This window comes from Lynx canadensis, chromosome D1 (genome assembly GCF_007474595.2).
Source record: "Lynx canadensis isolate LIC74 chromosome D1, mLynCan4.pri.v2, whole genome shotgun sequence".
NCBI classification, from domain to species: domain Eukaryota; kingdom Metazoa; phylum Chordata; class Mammalia; order Carnivora; family Felidae; genus Lynx; species Lynx canadensis.
Window position 1 is genome coordinate 62,371,012 of NC_044312.2, and position 18,010 is coordinate 62,389,021.

General features: G+C 42.4%; 1 protein-coding gene and 1 pseudogene across 1 annotated transcript; both read left to right on the top strand.

The window, feature by feature from the left end:
• The first annotated feature begins 2,301 nt into the window (after positions 1–2,301).
• On the top strand, positions 2,302–16,911 carry LOC115524494 (tripartite motif-containing protein 5-like). The gene is given in 8 exon segments (XM_030330821.2): positions 2,302–2,374; positions 7,360–7,821; positions 8,453–8,548; positions 9,193–9,300; positions 9,302–9,424; positions 13,856–13,878; positions 14,925–15,028; positions 15,630–16,911. Coding segments are annotated over 7 exon segments (897 nt in total). The 5' UTR covers positions 2,302–2,374; positions 7,360–7,398; the 3' UTR covers positions 15,650–16,911.
• Positions 2,308–18,010, top strand: part of LOC115524491 — a 37,480-nt pseudogene continuing 21,777 nt past the window's right edge.

The window sequence follows — 18,010 nt, forward strand, 5'->3', positions numbered from 1 at the left end:
TGGCCCAGGACTCTGGACCAGTTGTGCACTGAGTGCAACAGAAGAGAGAGAGAGGCCTGGTTTTGCTCAGGGATGCAAAAGATGCTATGAGGAAGACAGTAGGGTAAAGTCAGAAAGTTCTTTGAAGCTTAACAATTTTAACGCCTGTCAGTTTTAATCATGTAGGATGTCTGCAGTGCTCTCCACATAAATTCCTAACACCCTGTCCCTGGGTCTGGGAACCTTAATGGTTGTGACAGTCAGTCCCTCTACAGCTCCTTTGGTGTTTTCTAGTCCTACAAGTTTTCCAAATTCAAACTCCGAGATCTCCAGCAGCTCACACACACAAAATTACTAACTTTGCTCATCCTTCTCCTTGGGTCATTGCTGCCACCCAGAAACTGAGCTCACCTGGGAGATCAGCCAGAGCACATAGGAAGGATTTCCATAAGGGGCATCTTGACGACTGTTAATGAAACAAAATGAGATGCTTGTTTGGTGTTAAATAATATGAAAGGACATCAGAAGAAGGGGCATGTTAACAATATCCTAAGACCCATGAGAAAGAGAGAGTAGGAAAGCTTCTTTATTTTAACTACCTTTCCTCCTGTGAATGACAGCTGCATCCAGACTGACTCATTCAGACTGCAGATCCATCAAACTCCTTTTTTTTTTTTTTTTCTTATTTTTTTTTACAGTGACTTCCTCTTATCTGAGCAGGTCTTTTGGATTAAAGTTGACTTTTTAAACATTATCTGGGGCACCTGATGGCTCAGTCAGCTAAGCATCTGACTTCAGCTCAGGTCATGATCTCGTTCCTGGGTTCGAGCCGTCTGTCTGCCTCTGCCTCTGTGCTGACAGTTCAGAGCCTGGAGCCTGCTTCAGATTCTGTGTCTCCCTCTCTCTCTGCCCCTCCTCCGCTTGCACTCTGTCTCTCTCCTTTAAAAATAAACAAACAAAAAAAAAATGTTAAACATTATCACCCTTACAACACCCTCCTTGTTACAGTTGGCTCTCCTACATCACTGTTTGGCATGCATTCTTTGAAACTGCACAAGCTCCCCTGTTTTGTTATCATTGTCATTATCACACTTCACCAATGCCACTGACATAGAATTTTAGAATTGTTAGGGTTCTCCAGAGAACAGAACCAATATGAAGGAGATTTATTATGAGGAATTGGCTCACATGATTATTTGGGGCTGAGAAGTTCCAGGATCTGGTGTCTGCGAAGTGGAGACCTAGGAAAGCTGGTGATGTAATTCAGTCCGAGACCAAAGGCTTGAGAACTGGGTGGGTAATGGTTGTAAATTCCAGTCCAAGGACAGGAGAGGACCTGTATCCCGGCTCAAGCAGGCAGGCAAGAAATAAAAGGGATGAATCCCTTTTTCTTCTCAGGCCCCGCAACAAATTAAATGATGCCAACAACACTGGTGAAGACAACCTGAGTCGACAGATTTGAATAATCTCATCTAGAAACAACCACTTCCCAGACAGACCCAGAAATGTTTAATCCGGGCACCTCGGGGCCAGTCGAGTTGACACATGACATTAACCTTCACGATTATTTCCTGCTTCGTTTTATTATGCTAGGATTTTAGAGATTATATGCTGAAAGTATTAGATGCGTTGCCCACGTGACACTTGAAACAGCTCCATCTTCCCAGCCTCCGTAGAAAAAGCGTCATTTTTGGCCGTCTTGAATCCAAAATCTGAAGGTCAGCTTCGTTGTGTTACCACTCTGTGACAGCCCCTGACTGACCACCTGAGTGAGGTAACGCCAGATTTGCACAGTCCTGCCCTCTCACACGCCGATGAGGACACACACCGGTCAGATTCACAGGACCCCAGCGGGGGGATGGGAACTGTAGACAGCCTGCCCATGTGGCCGCCCCAGGCCAGCCTCAAGTGCGGGTCCTCCTTGTGGGAAAGGAGAAATTGTATTCCCTCCCCATGACAGCTCATTTGTAGCGGAAAAAGGCAAGGCGGGTGTGTGCGAAGTTACACTGCTCGGGTAAGCCTCCTTCTCCAAAGGCCACCTTAACCCTGGTAAAGCACGGGAGCAGCAGGAGCGCAATCCCGGACCCAACCGGCCGCGGCTCGGAAACCTGGTTCATTTTCCTGGGGGCGGGAGGGGGGGGGCGGGGGTTCCTATGCAGAGGTCTCCCATTGGTTGGTGGCCTCTCCTCCTGTCCTGCATTCCCCCAAGAATTCAACTTCCGTTTTCACTTTGCTCCTCCGGGTCTCAGCGGAGGTTAGCGCCTGGTTTGGGGGCAGGATCCTGACCACGTCGGCCTCTACTCTTCTTCGGGGAGGCACGACTTCTCCCCTGGTGTCGGAAGCTGTGTGCAGTAGTTTGCGGAGGACAGAGGTGGGGAGAAGAACCGAATTTTGGGTGGAGTCTAACGTGGGGTCTCGCAGCTGCTGTGAAGGGCGGGCAACGCCCAGCTTGCAGCCTTCCAGCTGAGAGTGCCCGGTAGGGGTGCAAGGTAGGGGGAGGGGGTGTGGGGGGCGGGGAGGGTGGGGAAGGCGGCTGGAGGAGGCGCAGTCCTCAAAGAAGGGAGCTGTGAAGACTGGAATGGAAGGGCTTTGTTCTTTCTTGGAAGGAACCTTCATTTCTCCAGGCAGAGTTACCCTGGAGATTCTCCTTCCCATTCTGCAAGTGTGAATTGCACCCTTGCTGAGGACAAGCCAGAATCCTCCATTTTTCAGAGGTAGAAAGTTCCTGCTCTCCACAGCAAGAGCGAGGGCCGAAGGATCTTTGAATCCTAACGTTTGAATGCCTATTGCCTAACAATAAAGTATTTCTGCATGACTCTAGATAAATTTTCACTACCTTGGCTGTCTGTGCCTAGGAGCTTGGTGGGGTGATAACCGGCAGGCCCTGCAGCCTTCATCTGTGAACTCGTCTAGAAGGTCCTTGAGAATGACCAACCTTACTCATCCTTCTCCCAGGCCATATCTGCCTCGGAAACAGGTGCCCGAGAGATCAGGAGTGAGGGGAGCATTCTCCAGATGTGGGGTCTTTTCTAACTTTTAATAAACAAAATGAGTTTGATTGTTGTTAACGATGTAAAAAGATGTGGGAAGAAGTATGTTACAGAATCCTGGGAGCCAGGAGGGAAGGGAGTTTACAGCAGGGGAGCCTCTGTTTACTCCACCCCCTTCCCATAGGAGGTACAGCTGCATCCCCCTTACAGCGGGATGGGGGACACCCGTCACGTCAGATCTCTTCTCCCACCCTGCCTGACTTTACTTCATCTGACCAAACGTCACTTTATCAAAGCTGATTTTGGAGGTTATTACCTCTGCTGCATATTCCTTGTGCCCCTCTCAGCCACTGGTCAGTGACTGGCACCTGACTTCTGAACTCAAATAGTACACCTCTTGTCCTGCCAATGATCACAGGGTTTTAGAATCGATTTGTTTACTTTTTTGCTTCCTTTTTCATTTTGCTAGTTTTATAAGGAGTTCATATTAAATAGTATTAGATGACTACCTGGCAAATGAAACAGCACAATTTTCTTTTCCCATTCTACTTAGGCAAAGTGACTCTTTCCCATATATGTCCATAACTCGTGGCTTCATCATACTTAGAGAAACAGTTTGGTTTAGTCACAAAAGAATCAAATTTTGTGTGTATCTTTACTGTTTGGACTTTTACATAGTTGTCTTTTTATGTCCTTTTGCTTGTCCTTAGCTCTCGCCTCTGGAACATGTCAAGTTTGCATTCTCACCAGCTCAGATGTATGGAGAAAGACCCATGAGTAGGGTCCTGACACCTGTGGCAGCCAGCTGACCTGGGAGTTCTATCAGGCAGATACCACTCATGTTCCCGTATCTATCTCCCAGATTGCCACAGAGCCCTTGGGTCACGGCTTAAGTAGTAGTGAGCTCCTCCCCCATGTATGGCAACTCCAGCCCCTTTGCCCATTCCTCCTCCTGTGTCAGTGGTGACAGCAGCTGCTTTGTCATTAGCTCCTTATAGCCCTAGTGTGAAAATAAACCCCACAGCCCTACAGCAGGATGCATTCGCTGTTGCTCCCTCCCGTAGAAGGCTCTTGATGCTTCTCTGCACTGGTTGTATCTTGAATGGGATGAGAAATAATTGGAGGCCTCACTCCATGTTCATAACATAGCTTGGCTAGATATTATCATGTAATAGGGGTAGATTTTATCGTGTAATAGGTACATATAATATAATATCTACCTCTGATAAGATACCTACCTCTGATCTTCCTGTTTGTCAGAGCCTCATCTGACCCATGGTCTCTCCAGCTGGGGGCTTACTTCATATGGTCTTTGAACTATTTTCAGTATCTTTACCATTAGCTGGATTATATTTGCAGTGCATGGCTGCCTATTCTCATCAGGTTTCCTTTATGCATGATGAACGTGGCATGAGTGGACAGTTTTAGTAGATTTAAATTGATCTCCATGGTGCCTTCATAGCTTTCCCCTCCCTTGTGTGGAGCAAAGGGAAACCTTATGGGTTGTCTCATACTGGAGATCGTTCTTTACCATCAAACCTTGGCAGCCATCAAAACTTTAATCATTACTGAGATCTTCCCTTTCTCTGTTTTTTGCCACATACCCCTGTTTGCCTGGAGCTCCTGACAGAACCCCTGAATCTAGACTGTGGCCACAGGGCCATCAGAGAATGAGTGTCATTGTGCTACCACTGTGGGACACCCACCAGCTGCAGTTGTGGTGACTGACCACTGGCGGTAGTTTCCACTTGGGTCACCATTTCCATCCATGCAACCTGACAAGACGCAAACCTCCAGGTTCGTTTAGCTTATCTGGGGGCTAGAGGGACAGGAGACACAGCATGCTGGCATGGCTGCTTTAGGTGAGCCATCAGTGATGGCCCTTACAGTGATACAGGAGGTATTTTAGTCCTGGTATCTCAGCTTGTTAAGAAACCAGACTAGGTAGATGTGGGGTGAACCTGCCATCCATAAGCCTAGCGCTACAAAGGGCTGATTACCTGGGGAAATCCCATGAGTACAGCTTCCAGGGGCCTAAACAAGACCTATTTGGCCCTAAGAGTCACAATCCCCTTGTGAAAAGTGAGTCTTTGCTTACCAGCCGGCATTTAAGGTCTGTATAAAGTCTTCCTAGTCCCAATGCACTTACACATCAAGCCATTTTTGCTGTTAATATTGTGGCCTTGCAAGACAGCTGACCTTCCACTTCATTGTAACCTGGTAGGTTTCCCAGAAAAACGAACAAGAAACTACCCGCCAGAAGAGTAAACCAGTGTTACCTTTACCAGAAGAAAGATCCCAAGCCTGATGTTAACCCCTTGTTCCCAACTCCAACCCTATCCTTTTACCTCATCTTATCTCTCACTCTTATCTGCTGCCCTCCGTTTCCTTCATCAACTTGTCCTTGAGCTATCGTCCTCCTTCTCCGAGTTGCTGTGTGGGCATCCCACTTGACCTTCCCAGTTCCACACTGGATCCACCTAATCTGTCACACAGCCTGAGTGCAGAGCTAAATATGCTCCTACTCATCTCTGATAAGAAAACCTTGATAACTTCTCCCTGCTCTTGGAAAAGATTCCCTAAACGTTGTGTAATTTGGGGAGTGTTCTATTTGATGGCCACTGAAGGCTCATGTGATGTCAAAGGCCCAGCAATTTTCTGCACCCCAGCCACACTGACCTTTTAAACTCATACAAGGTGACATGTTTTCTGTGACCAGATCACTTCCTCTACCAGTACATTGTGTCCCCTGTCTCATCCCATCTTTCCTTCATTTTCTTCAGCTTTCAATTCAACCCTTCTGTTTTCAAGTTGGAATTCTTGGATAACCCTTTATTTACCCCATTATTTGTTTTCCCAACAGTATGTGCATCTCTCTAGTAGTGTTTTCCACATCTTCTTGCACACGCTGTGTATGTGTGTGTGTGTGTATATGTGTGTGTGTGGTCTATTACTTAATTTATGAATGCCAAGTCCATAGTGGTTTAAACCCTCTGTTTTTAAAAATTTAGTTCCAATATGGTTCACGTATAGTGTTATATTAGTTTCAGGTGTACAATATAGTGATTCAGCGCTTCATATGACACATTATGCTCATCACAGCAAGTGCCCTCCTTAATCTTCCTTGCCTATTTAACCCATCCCCCACTCACATCCCCTCTGGTAACCATCAGTTTGTTCTCTATAGTTAAGAGTCTGTTTCTTGATTTCTCTCTCTCTCTCTCTCTCTCTCTCAGTCTTTCTCTTTCTCTCTCTCCCACCCCCCTTGCTCGTAAACACCCTCTGTTTAGACTTGTTTTGGTGTTTATGGGTATTAGTCAAGTTGCTGGCATTTAATTCATCATTAATGATAATTAATTGAATAAACTTGCCCAATATTTTGAGACTTCTTTGTCAAGACTAACATTTCATCTGTGTTTATTTTTTTTTTTCAGGTATTTGACTTATATGATCCTATGAGTATATACCATCTCCCCTACTGCCCCCCTACATACACACCTTTAGGTTCCTGTTAATGTCCCTGGTTTATTTCCTGGCCACGCTGAAATCTCACTGGTTATAAACACTGGACTTCCCAGAACCTCTCAGCTGGTCTGGATCTCTTCATCCCCACACCTTTCATTGTTCTGGGTGTTAATTGGGTCCTTTTGTTTGCCTTTGATTAGCTCATTGGGATAGGGGACAGACCTCTGTAGGAGGCTTTGAATACGTTAAGTTGATCCCAACTCTGTATTGGAGATAAATGACCTTTGTAAGTCACTTACCACCTCTGTTCACACGTCTGATGAAGGGTTTGCTTTTACCGTGTACACAAACATACTGTCATATATTATGTCATGATAAGAGAAATCATTGCAAACTTCTCGTAAGTGATGTCAATGGTTACACTGTAAGTTAGAGCAGGACTTTTTGATAAGAGAACTGTTGAGAGTTTACTGAAGTGTAAGAGTGAGTCATACTGATGTCAGGGGCAGTATCCATGCTGAGTGAAAGACAGGTATAAAAACCCAAAGGCATATGTGGATGGGTGCTTTTTGCAGTGGGGCTGTGTTTTGGAGATGGCAAAGAAAAAGCAAGAGAGATGGTAGGTCACACAAGGGTCTTGGTAGAGGAGGCCTCAGGTCATCTTTTTGTTAGTAAAATAAAAGGAAAATAATAGTCGTCGCAGATAAAGATGGGATTTGTCCTGTCACATGAACCAGGAGTAATGCACTTGAAATTATTAAGAAAAGTCCTGTTTACCAGGTCCCCACGCTCCTTTCTTGTTTCTCCACCTTTCTTTCTTGTCCTTCGATATTATGATTTTGGCCTGTCCTCGATTTCTGCGCAATTAGTGTAATTTTATTCCTACCTTTCTTATTCTGCCCCTTTTAACCTTCCCAATCATGCAGGGATCTGTGAGCAAGAAGAGCCACAGGGAGCAGCTGCTATGGCTTCTGAACTCCTGAAATGCTTACAGGAGGAAGTGACCTGCCCCATCTGCCTGGACATCCTGACACAGCCCCTGAGCCTAGACTGTGGCCACAGCTTCTGCCAGGCCTGCATCACTGCAAAGACCAAGGAGTCCACGACAAACCAAGGAGGGGAGAGCAGATGCCCTGTGTGCCGAATCAGGTACTGTACTGGGGAGCTGCGGCCTAACTGGCATGTGGCCAACATAGTGGAGAGGCTCAGAGAGGTCAAGGTGAGCCCCGAGGAGGGGCAGAAGATAAATCTCTGTGAGCGCCATGAAGAGAAACTCCTGCTTTTCTGTAAGACAGATGGGAAGGTCATTTGCTGGCTTTGCGAACGGTCTCAGGAGCACCGTGGTCACCACACGGTCCTCGTGGAGGAAATTGCCCAGGACTACCAGGTAAGAGACCAGGATGGAGGAAATACAGGGCAGAAAACGGTACTTGATGAGCAATCTCCACTTGTATTCAACTTCATTCCCTTGTCACCATAGACCCGAGGGCTGTCCCCAAGTCTGTGATTTTGTCTTTCTATTCTCACCTTCCAAGACCTGAAAGACAGTTTGTTTGTTTTTGTTTTTTGCCTAAAGAACATTTTGGCCATTCCATTCAATTGCAACTTTTTGTAACCCTACCACACAGGTTTAACCAAAAGTAGATACTTTTGTACCTTGCGCTAGATGGGTGGAGATTTTGTGCCCAAGAGAGGCTCTCATCACTCCGTTGAACAGTAGGGTAGATTGAGATGTAATTTCTTTCCTGGCTGCAGGATTCAGCTTGTTCTTCTGGTACAAAAAGAATCAGTCACTCTCTTTTGACAAGGGGATGGTGATGTCCATCACCTGAGTCTTAAAGAACACATTCACCACCACCTCAAGTTTTCTTCCAAGTCATGGATTCTAATTGCTGTTTTCACCAGTTCTGTAAACTCTTGTCTCTTTGGAGATCAGCCTGATTTTTCCCCTCATTTATCCCCTATGCTAATGCTGAGGAATCTCATAGCTTGACTATGGTGTGATTCCTGTCTCATAGGAGAAGCTCCAGGAAGCTCTATGGAAGCTGAGGGAAGACCAGCAGGAAGCTAGGATGTTGGAAGCTGGTATCGGAGAAGAGAGAACTTCCTGGAAGGTAGGAGATGTTTCCTGAGGGAGTTTGACAAAAATCTAGACAGGACCTTGGGCCTTACTAACAAAGAGCCTCCTTCCTTTTGTTCCCTGATAGTTTCTATGTCCAAAAGTCATTTGATTGGTCCTCTTCTTTCTTTATCCTTTCCCTGATAAGGGTTGGGGCTGAGAAGTGAACCTATTATAAATGAACACAGATGTTTAGAAGCAGGTATTCACATAGAAGATGGCTAGTCAATTCTGTGCTACATTCCTGTTGTGATTTTGAGTCTTTGATCTTTCTAGGGGAAGACATTTAGCAATGACTCATGGTTCTGTCCGCACCGTTCAGTTTTCAGCCAAGGGTGAAGGGGTGGGGGTCAAGAATAATATGAGGAGACTTGGTTGTCCTGGACAGCTGTGTGAAAGCTAAGCCACACCCAGGGATCCCATTGGGGCTCAGGGTTAGCCTCAATAATGCAAACTTGAGGCCATTATTTTGGAATGTGATGGAGAAAAGATGATAGGAAAAGTCAGCTTTCCCAAGAATTGCTCCCTGGCTTCTATTTCATTTCCCTGTGAGAACTTTCCAAAGAAAAGAGTTCTCTTTCTGGTTCCTAGTCTCGGCCTGATAGCCCAGGTACCTCTCTCTCTTTCTCATTCCTGAAGAAACAAATGCAAACTGAGAGACAAAGTATCCAGGCACAGTTTAAAAAACTGAAGGACATCCTGGAGTATGAGGAGCTGAGGGAGCTGCAGAATTTGGAAAACGAGGAGGAAAGCTGTTCTAGGCAGGCTGGCTGAAGCTGAGGATGAACTGGCCCAGCACAGCCAGCTGTTGACCGACCTCATCTCGGATCTGGAACATCGGCTGCAGGCGTCAACGATGGACATGCTGCAGGTAAGACTCGGGAAGAAGCGCCAGCACCTGAGATTTGAGAAAAATGAAGACCAAGTTTCCTTCTCTCCCGTGTTGCTTTGCTCTTCCTGGTGGTGACTCTAAGGTTCCTTTGGCCCCGCAAAGTACCCCTTTCCTGCATCTCTGTCAGAGCTTATAGGAATAAATAGCAAGGAACAATTGCATATTTATTTATCAAGTGCAGTGCAGAAATCTGACTGTGGAGAGAATTTGCTTTGTATCCAGGGATAGTCTATGGGCCTCTGTTATCTGTGATCTAGTGCTAAGGACTTATCTGGTACCTCTTCCCGATTCAGCTTGGTCACAGACAAATGAACTTCACATCCTGAGACTTGTTCTTCCCTCATAGAATGAACTAAGATTTTTCTTCTCCCTCCTTTTCTAGTTTCTGAAAAACAAACAAACAAAAAGTAGGTGGTGAAGACTAGTATTATTTATTCTTAAAACATTCAATAGAATTCACCCAGTGAAGCCATCTCATTCTGGGCTTTTCTTTTGTAAAAGACTTAAAATAATATTTAAAAATATGTATTAGGTTTATTTACATTTTGTTGAAGTTCTTTTTTTTTTTTTTTTTTTTCAATGTTTATTTATTTTTGGGACAGAGAGAGACAGAGCATGAACGGGGGAGGGGCAGAGTGAGAGGGAGACACAGAATCGGAAACAGGCTCCAGGCTCCGAGCCATCAGCCCGGAGCCTGACGCGGGGCTCGAACTCACGGACCGCGAGATCGTGACCTGGCTGAAGTCGGACGCTTAACCGACTGCGCCACCCAGGCGCCCCTTTGTTGAAGTTCTTAAGTCAGCTTTTGTAATATATGTCTTTGTAGGGATCATTCCACTCTAAGTTGCCTGATATATAGACATAAAGGTGGTCATAATAATCACTTATAATACCTCTAGCTTTTCCAACACTCACAGTAATGTCCCCTCTTTGATTCCTGATTTTGGTGGTGTGCTTTTTTCTTTTTCTTTCTTTCTTTTTTTTTTTTTTTTTTTGGTCAGTTTAGTTGTCTTTGGTCAATTTGTCTTTCTTGATTTTCTTCAAGAATCAACTATTATTTCATTGACTTTAGGTTTTTTTTTAACCTTTCTGTGTCATTTGTGTCTGCTTTTATCTTATTGTTTCCTTTGTGTATGTATGTGTATGCACGCATCAATGCGAGTATGTGTGTGTTGGGTTTAGTTGCCATCCTTTTTCTAGTTTCTTAAAGTAGAAACATTCATTACTTATTTGAGACCATCTTTTCTGATAATAGTATTTAATGATATAATGCATTGCATTTATTTCGTTTAGCATAATACTCTCTAGTTCCATCCATGTTGTTGCAAATGACAAGATTTCATTTTTTTTATGGCTGAGTAATATCCCGTTATATATAGATATCACATCTTTATCCATTCATCAGTCAGTGGACACTTGTGCTGTTACAATAATTTGGCCATTGTAGATAATGCAGCTCTAATGCTACATTAGGGTGCATGTATCCCTTTGAATTTGTATTTTTGTATTCTTTGGGTAAATCCCTAGAAAGTGTGCGTTTAATTTAATAATACTTGATTTCTCACTTTTTCTTCTGCCGCAGATTTCAAATTTAATTTCTTTGCAGTCAGAAAACACATATTTTATTATTTCAGTATTTGAATGTATTGATATTTGTCTCATGGACTAAAATAGTGTATGTCCACAAACTTTTTCTATATGAATTTGAGAAGAACGTATATTCTGCGTTTTGTTAGATATAATAGTCTATAGATGTCAGTTAGGTCAAGTTGGTTGATAGTATCATCCACGTCTTCTGTATCTGCAGATTTTCATACAAGTTATTCTGTCAGTTATTGAGAGTGAGCTATTGAAATCTACAACTACTAATTGTCTATTTTGTTTAATCCTTTCAGTTTTGCTTTGTGTATTTTGAAGCTCTGCTGTTAGGTACACATACGTTTATAATTGTTATATCCTTTCTTGACATACTGAACCTTTTATCATTCTGAAACTTCCCTCTCATTCTCTCATAATATTTATTGTCTTAAAGTCTATTTTGTCTAGTATTAATATAAATACTTGAGCTATCTTGTGATTACTGCTTGCATGGTATATATTTTTCTATCTTTTTACTGTATTTGTGTCTTTGGATCCAAAATATGGATCATGACCTGAGCCAAAGTTGGATGCTCAACCAACTGAGCCACCAAGCACCCGTATAATCATTGCCTTTTAATTGGGATGTTAAAACAATAACATTTAATGCAATTTTTGGTGTTGTTGTATTTAAATTTATCATATTGCTATTTTCTTTCCATATGTTGCCTGTAGTTTTCATTGTTGTTTTCCCTTGACTAGCTTTGTTTGAGTTAAACAAATATTTTAAGTTTAATTTTAAATTTTCCTATTTCTGTGGGGGTTTTGTTTTGTTTTGTTTTGTTTCATTGTTAGTTTTTTTTCCCCGTAGTGGTTATTCGAGTGATTACAGCATGCCTCTTACCCTATCATCATCTACCTCAGATTAATACTAATTTTAATACCAATTTTAATTATTGGATAAATGATTTAAAAAAATTTTTTAACGTTTATTTATTTTTGAGACGTAGAGAGACAGAGCACGAACATGGGAGGGGCAGAGAGAGGGAGGCACAGAATCTGAAGCAGGCTCCAGGCTCTGAGCTGTCAGCACAGATCCCAACGCGGGGCTTGAACCCACAAACCACAAGGTCATGACCTGAGCCAAAGTCAGACGCTTAACCGACTGAGCCACCCAGGCGCCCCTACAGTGATACTTTTCATATGGGCACCTGATCCAATGCAGGGCAGTGCCATGCAGCCATAAGAGGTTTTTTTTGCTTTAATTGGGAAGAGAAGTTCTTTTTTCTTCTGGAGTTTATATCAGGAGATTCATGTTTCCTTTATGAACTGAGAATAAAGTCAATTAAGAGGGAATAAGTAGAATTTGGAGAAAGACATAGGGTCCTGATGACAGGGTTTGAGCTTCAAAATTAAGCTTTCATTAAAGTTATAACTGCCCCCAGATCCTTTTCTCTACTTAATCTAGTTTTGATTTTTGTCATATACAACACAAAAGCCCTAATACAGAGAGCATTTATTTTTAATGGCCCTTGGAGACCCACCTGTTGGCCTAGTTTTTGGTGACATGAGGGACGTGAAGTCTGAGGTAGAGGACATCAAATATACTGGTAGATATTTGTTCAAACAAATGAAGCAATATCTGTGATGATAAAGAAAATCAGATGGCTAAAAACTTTAAGTGGACTAAACTGAACTCATACTATGTATGAGTTATGTATGTATGTATTATGAGTATGTATTATGTATGTATGTTAACCAAATGGAATTTTAAATAAAAACTTGGGGCGCCTCAGTAGCTCAGTTGGTTAAGTGTCCAGCTCTTGATTTCAGATCGGGTCATGATCTCAGTTTGTGAGATCGAGCCCCGTGTCAGGCTCTGCACTGACAGCATGGAGCCTCCTTGGGATTCTCTCTCTCCCTCTCTCTGCCTTTCTCCTGTACTCTCTCTCTCTCCCTCTCTCAAAAACATTTAAAAAATTAAAAATAATTAAATAAAAACTTGAAAAAATTAGACAAAGAATGTGGACTGAATTGCTTGGTGGAGACTGAAGTGCGTTGTAAATATTGTAATGTTTAGGACAGTGAGTGAATGGATACTGGCAACCTTATGAACAATGGAGTGTAAGGGAGGAGACGGTTTGGTTGGTGAATGGTAAGTTACATATTAGACATCCTAACCTACTTGTTTCTGTGGCCTGTTTACTACTGAAATCATTAACCTGCGTTTAAGAGACAAAACTGAGTAAAAACATAGGGTTGGAAATTAAGTGGACATGGATGTGTGTTGAACTTAAGAGAGTGGACAAGGTCACTTACAGATAGCGTGTAATGAGAAGAGAGACTTGAAAAATGCCTACCTTCGTATATTGCTCATATCCTCAGCAAAGGCATGGAAACCTCTTGAGGGATATTATGATTATTTACTCATCTTTGATTCTCCAAAGCCTGTCCTGATGTTTGGCAAATAATAGCAAATCCCTTTACGTTTCTATTGAATAAATGAAAGAGCCATGCATTATTCATATCATCTCATGCACTTGGGGAAAAAATTATGGAACTGTTGTTTTCCTCGTAAATATGTCTCCACTCCAGATACTAGAAGCTTCATGCTTTACTTCCACAAGGCTCAAAGCTGTTTCTACCTTTTAGGAAATCTGACAACCTCACATGAGTCTTCTGGAATGATTAGCCTGGGTCTTATCTTTACTTATTTGCTCTCACATTGGGACCATCTTTATTCCCACCGTAGGGTTGGTGGGGATGAGATGATGCTTTGTAAGTGGGGAGGGCCTGTTACCTCTTGACTCATGTTTTCCCTTTTCTCCCTAGGATGTGAATCACCTCATGGAAAGGTATGTGTGGGGGATCAGAGATGGTGAAAGAGGTTTAAAGGCATTAGATTTCTGTGGTGATCAGTTAGAATAAAACATTTCTCAGGGCCGGACAATTTGGATGCATAGTTTTATGTGAAATTTCTGTTCACAAATTGTGGTTTGAGTGTTCTGTAACTGTTGAGAATAGACCAGGCTCTGTGGTAGAGAATTTGGGTGGTGGGAAGTCACACAGTTTGGGTCAGTAGCAGTATCAAGGCTAAGGCGTGGCAGACCCTTGTGACATGATAGCTTTTATTCACCTTGCGTGCCCATATCTAACTCAGGTTCTCATATTTCTTAGGCGCTTGGCTTATCCTGGGAATGTCATATCTTCTTTATCTGTCAAGCACCCAGAGTTGGAGACAGCTCCCTTATATTTAAATTTCTGCCCTTGGAATGGAAGAGACCTTCTATGCAGCTCTGAGATTTCCAAAAACAGACTCGAATCTCAAGAAATATTTTGGCCCTAGTATACACAAGTGATCCATCTTGATCTCATACATTGGAAGCCAGATTGGAAAGGTGGCATCCTTGTGTCTCAATTTTGCACACCTATGTGACAGCATCGAGTTTTTTCCTAACACAGGAAATTCAGGCCATCGTTAGTTTGGTGCTCAAGTTCCAAGTGTTTGCAAACGTTCCCAGAAAACCTGAAAGCTCAGATGTTATTCTGAGGGCTTTCCTGCTGGGAAGCAGAGTTTAAGTTTTTTTTAAAGGTACCAAAGTTTTGTTTTGTTATATCCATTATTTCATGTAATTTTATATGATTTCTAGGATTTAGAGAGGGAGAGGTTCATGATTTAATTTTGGAAACTGTGCCTCTGAGAGGTCAAGACCTTCCTAAGGTCACACAGAAGGCAACTGAGAGAGGGTAGGTGTGAACACTTTTCCCTGACTCTAAGGTCACAAGTCTCCTGTTCTTCTCAGGGTATTCAGGGTTCAAGCGCTTCAATGGGGTGAAGATAAAAAGTTGTGTGGAGGGACAAAAAGTCAGAAGTGTGGGGTTCAATTTTTGTCATCCCTAGGAGCAGGGTCTTGAGTCTGAAGAAACCAAAAACTTTTCTCAAGGGACAAAGGAACACATTCCGAGCTCTTGATCTGCAAGAGATAATACAAGCCTTTAAAAAAGGTGAGGAGTGTTAGAGCAAGTGGGTGGCTGTGGGAGTCTGTGATGGCAGGGGCTAAATGGGGAAAAGGGCACAATTTCTGGGTATGGAGAGAGAAGACAAAGGAGACTGGATGTCCTGTGCTGATGATATGGTCATATTTCATTGGGTGTCTGGTTCATACTCTCCTTCACCAGTTCACTGTCTCACCATCATCCCCAGTCTTTCCCTTGATCTTCAGGGGAAAGAGATTTCAGGGCTGCCTCCCTTGCTTATGTTGATTGTGGGGTTTTGTTTTGTTTTGTTTTGTTTTGTTTTGTTTTGTTTTTTGAGAGCCGACACATGTTTAGCACTAGCAAGGTAAGGAGGTATCAGTATCATCAAACCACCTTGTACTTACCACCTTTCAGAGTTTTTCATTCCTAGTAGGTCTTATGTTCCGAGACCCATATTTTCCCCTGTAACACATAACGTACATATTGTGCTTCTTCAGTGTTATACCTCTCCCCAAAGACAGATTTTTCATAGTTCCCACTCCAGTTATTCCCAAGATCAGATCCCTCTCACAGGGTCACAAATAAAGCTACGTCATATCCCTCACCCAACCCTGTACTTTTTTTGCAGCTCACGTGATTCCACACTGACCCCAAAATACGACGTATTTTGGCATTTCTACGGGACGAAGACCAGTGAGATATATGTGCTGGTGGAAATCAAATAATGCATGTAACAGCGATTATGGTGTCCCGGGCTCCCTGGTTATCAGTTCGGGGAAACATTACTGGGGGTTTGATCTTGGGGGGTATATGATAGAACATGCCCAGAATCCAATATGAAATTTCATGTTAGACATACTTAAAATTACCAACATGTTTACTCTGGGTATCAACCTAATATGGCTATTGCGTTAAAGGGTTAAAGGGTTGAATATAATGCTTTGAGGAGTCCTCCTTCTCTGACCCCTTCGTCTTAATCCTGGCCTTGCCTGTTCCTCCCCATTGTGTTGGAGTTTTCCTAGACTACAAGGCTGGCACCGTCTCCTTTTTCAATGTCACAAACCATAGGTTTCTCATCTATAAATTCTCTTCATGTTCCTTTTCTCAGAAAGCTTTTCTGTATTTCAACCTTGGGAAATATACTGACCCCATGACTCGGGGGGGACTGACTCTAGACTCTAGACTGACTCTAGAGTCAGAGTAGTAGAGTCTAGACTACTAGACTACTAGAGTCTAGTTCTTGTACTCGCCAAGCTCTTGAACCTTCTTACACCCCTACTTATTTCTTTGTAGTTGCGCTTGCCTTAAGTACACCTAATGCATTGAGTCTGTCTCACCGTGTGTCCCTTGCTGCTTCCCTTTTCTCTACGTGAACACCTATATTCATCAGCAGGGTGTACAATTTGCCTTGAATAATGTTTTTCCCAGTATGATGTTTGCATTAGGAAAGAATCTCTGTTCATAATTTTCCATAGTCCCAACGGAAAAAAAAAAAGGGCTGATGCCTCATAAAGAAAGATCATTATTGAGGGAACAACTCTGCCAGATTGTTACAATCCCATTTCCTCTGTCATGACTGAAAAGATGAAGGAAAGCTTTTCAACAATTTTGATGTATTATCAAAGACCTAAGCGTAGGAATTATTCACTAAAGACTGAACCCTTAGTGGTGTGTCTGTTCTCATGATGCCTTTTACTCATCAAAGAGTTAGGGAGAAAATGAGAAAATATCATAAATAGTAAGAATGGAAGTTTATGTTCAGCATGTCTGAGTTCCTGTCTTCTCTCCACACGTAGCAAATGCAACCTTGAATGACATACATTAACGTTGTGTTTATTTTCTTAAAATAAGCTTGGTGTAAAAACTGCACTGTACTTAGGATCATCGTAAGAAAATAAATGTCATTAAAATAAAGCATCTAGGGGCACCAGGGTGGCTCAGTTGCTTAAGTGTCCGACTTTGGCTCAGGTCATGATCTTGCAGTTCATGGGTTTGAGCCCTTCGTCAGGCGCTGTGCTGACAGCTCAGAGCCTGGAGCCTGCTTCAGATTCTGTGTCTCCCTCTCTCTCAAAAAAAATTAAAAATAAATAAATAAAACATTAAAAAATAAAAATAAAGCATCTAAGTGTCTCAAATTATTAATAAATATTATAAATAATTGCTCTACTAATTCCTAAAAATATAAGCTGTGTCAGTGTCTCATGAAATTCTGTGGGATTCAGTTTTCTCATTTGTAAAAAGAAAAGAAAAAAAAAAAGTACCTGATGTAGAATTGTGAAAATTAACAAACAGAATGTTTTCTAGTACATACTCAGGATCCAATAAGGTGTCTATTCATTTTTTGGCTCCCTCTCACTGTGACCAAAATAAATGATCTTAAGAATACCTATTAGCTTTCTTTCAACATTAGTATCTTCGTTTTGTTTTAAGAAATAAAATAACTTCATTAAAGAATTTCAATTTTCTTTAAATTTTAGCTGATTGTAAAATAAATTAATTTTTTTTGCATAGGTACCTAGTCTTTTTTTTTTTATTTTTTCTGCAGTAATTCTGTTTCATTGAAGTTAAATATTCATTTGAGATGTTGGCCCAGCTTTAAAAGTTATTATTCACAGTGATACAGTACAAGAAGTACAATCATGGGATTTCTTAGCAATGGTGTAGGTAAGTGTTTTGCTTGCCTGGTCAGCTTTCCTTTTGCAGTGACTTGAAAGTTCTCAGGAAGAGGGAAATCCTGCTTTCCTCCTTCAGTGAGATAGGAGGGGAGTTATCTCTGCAGTGGATGTCCATTTGAGGCTTGGTGGGATCCCTGTGTCTTTTAGCATTTTCATTTCCAACTCTTTCTTAACTACGTTCAGAACTACAGAGAGAAAAAGTGGGCTGTTGGTTAAACAGGATCTGCTCTCATTTCTGCTTGTCCACAAAATCCCTATCTGCTTCATCTCTGGATGACCTTTGATAACACAAGGGATTCCAAGGTGAACATTTCTAGAACCTGTGTGTGTGTGT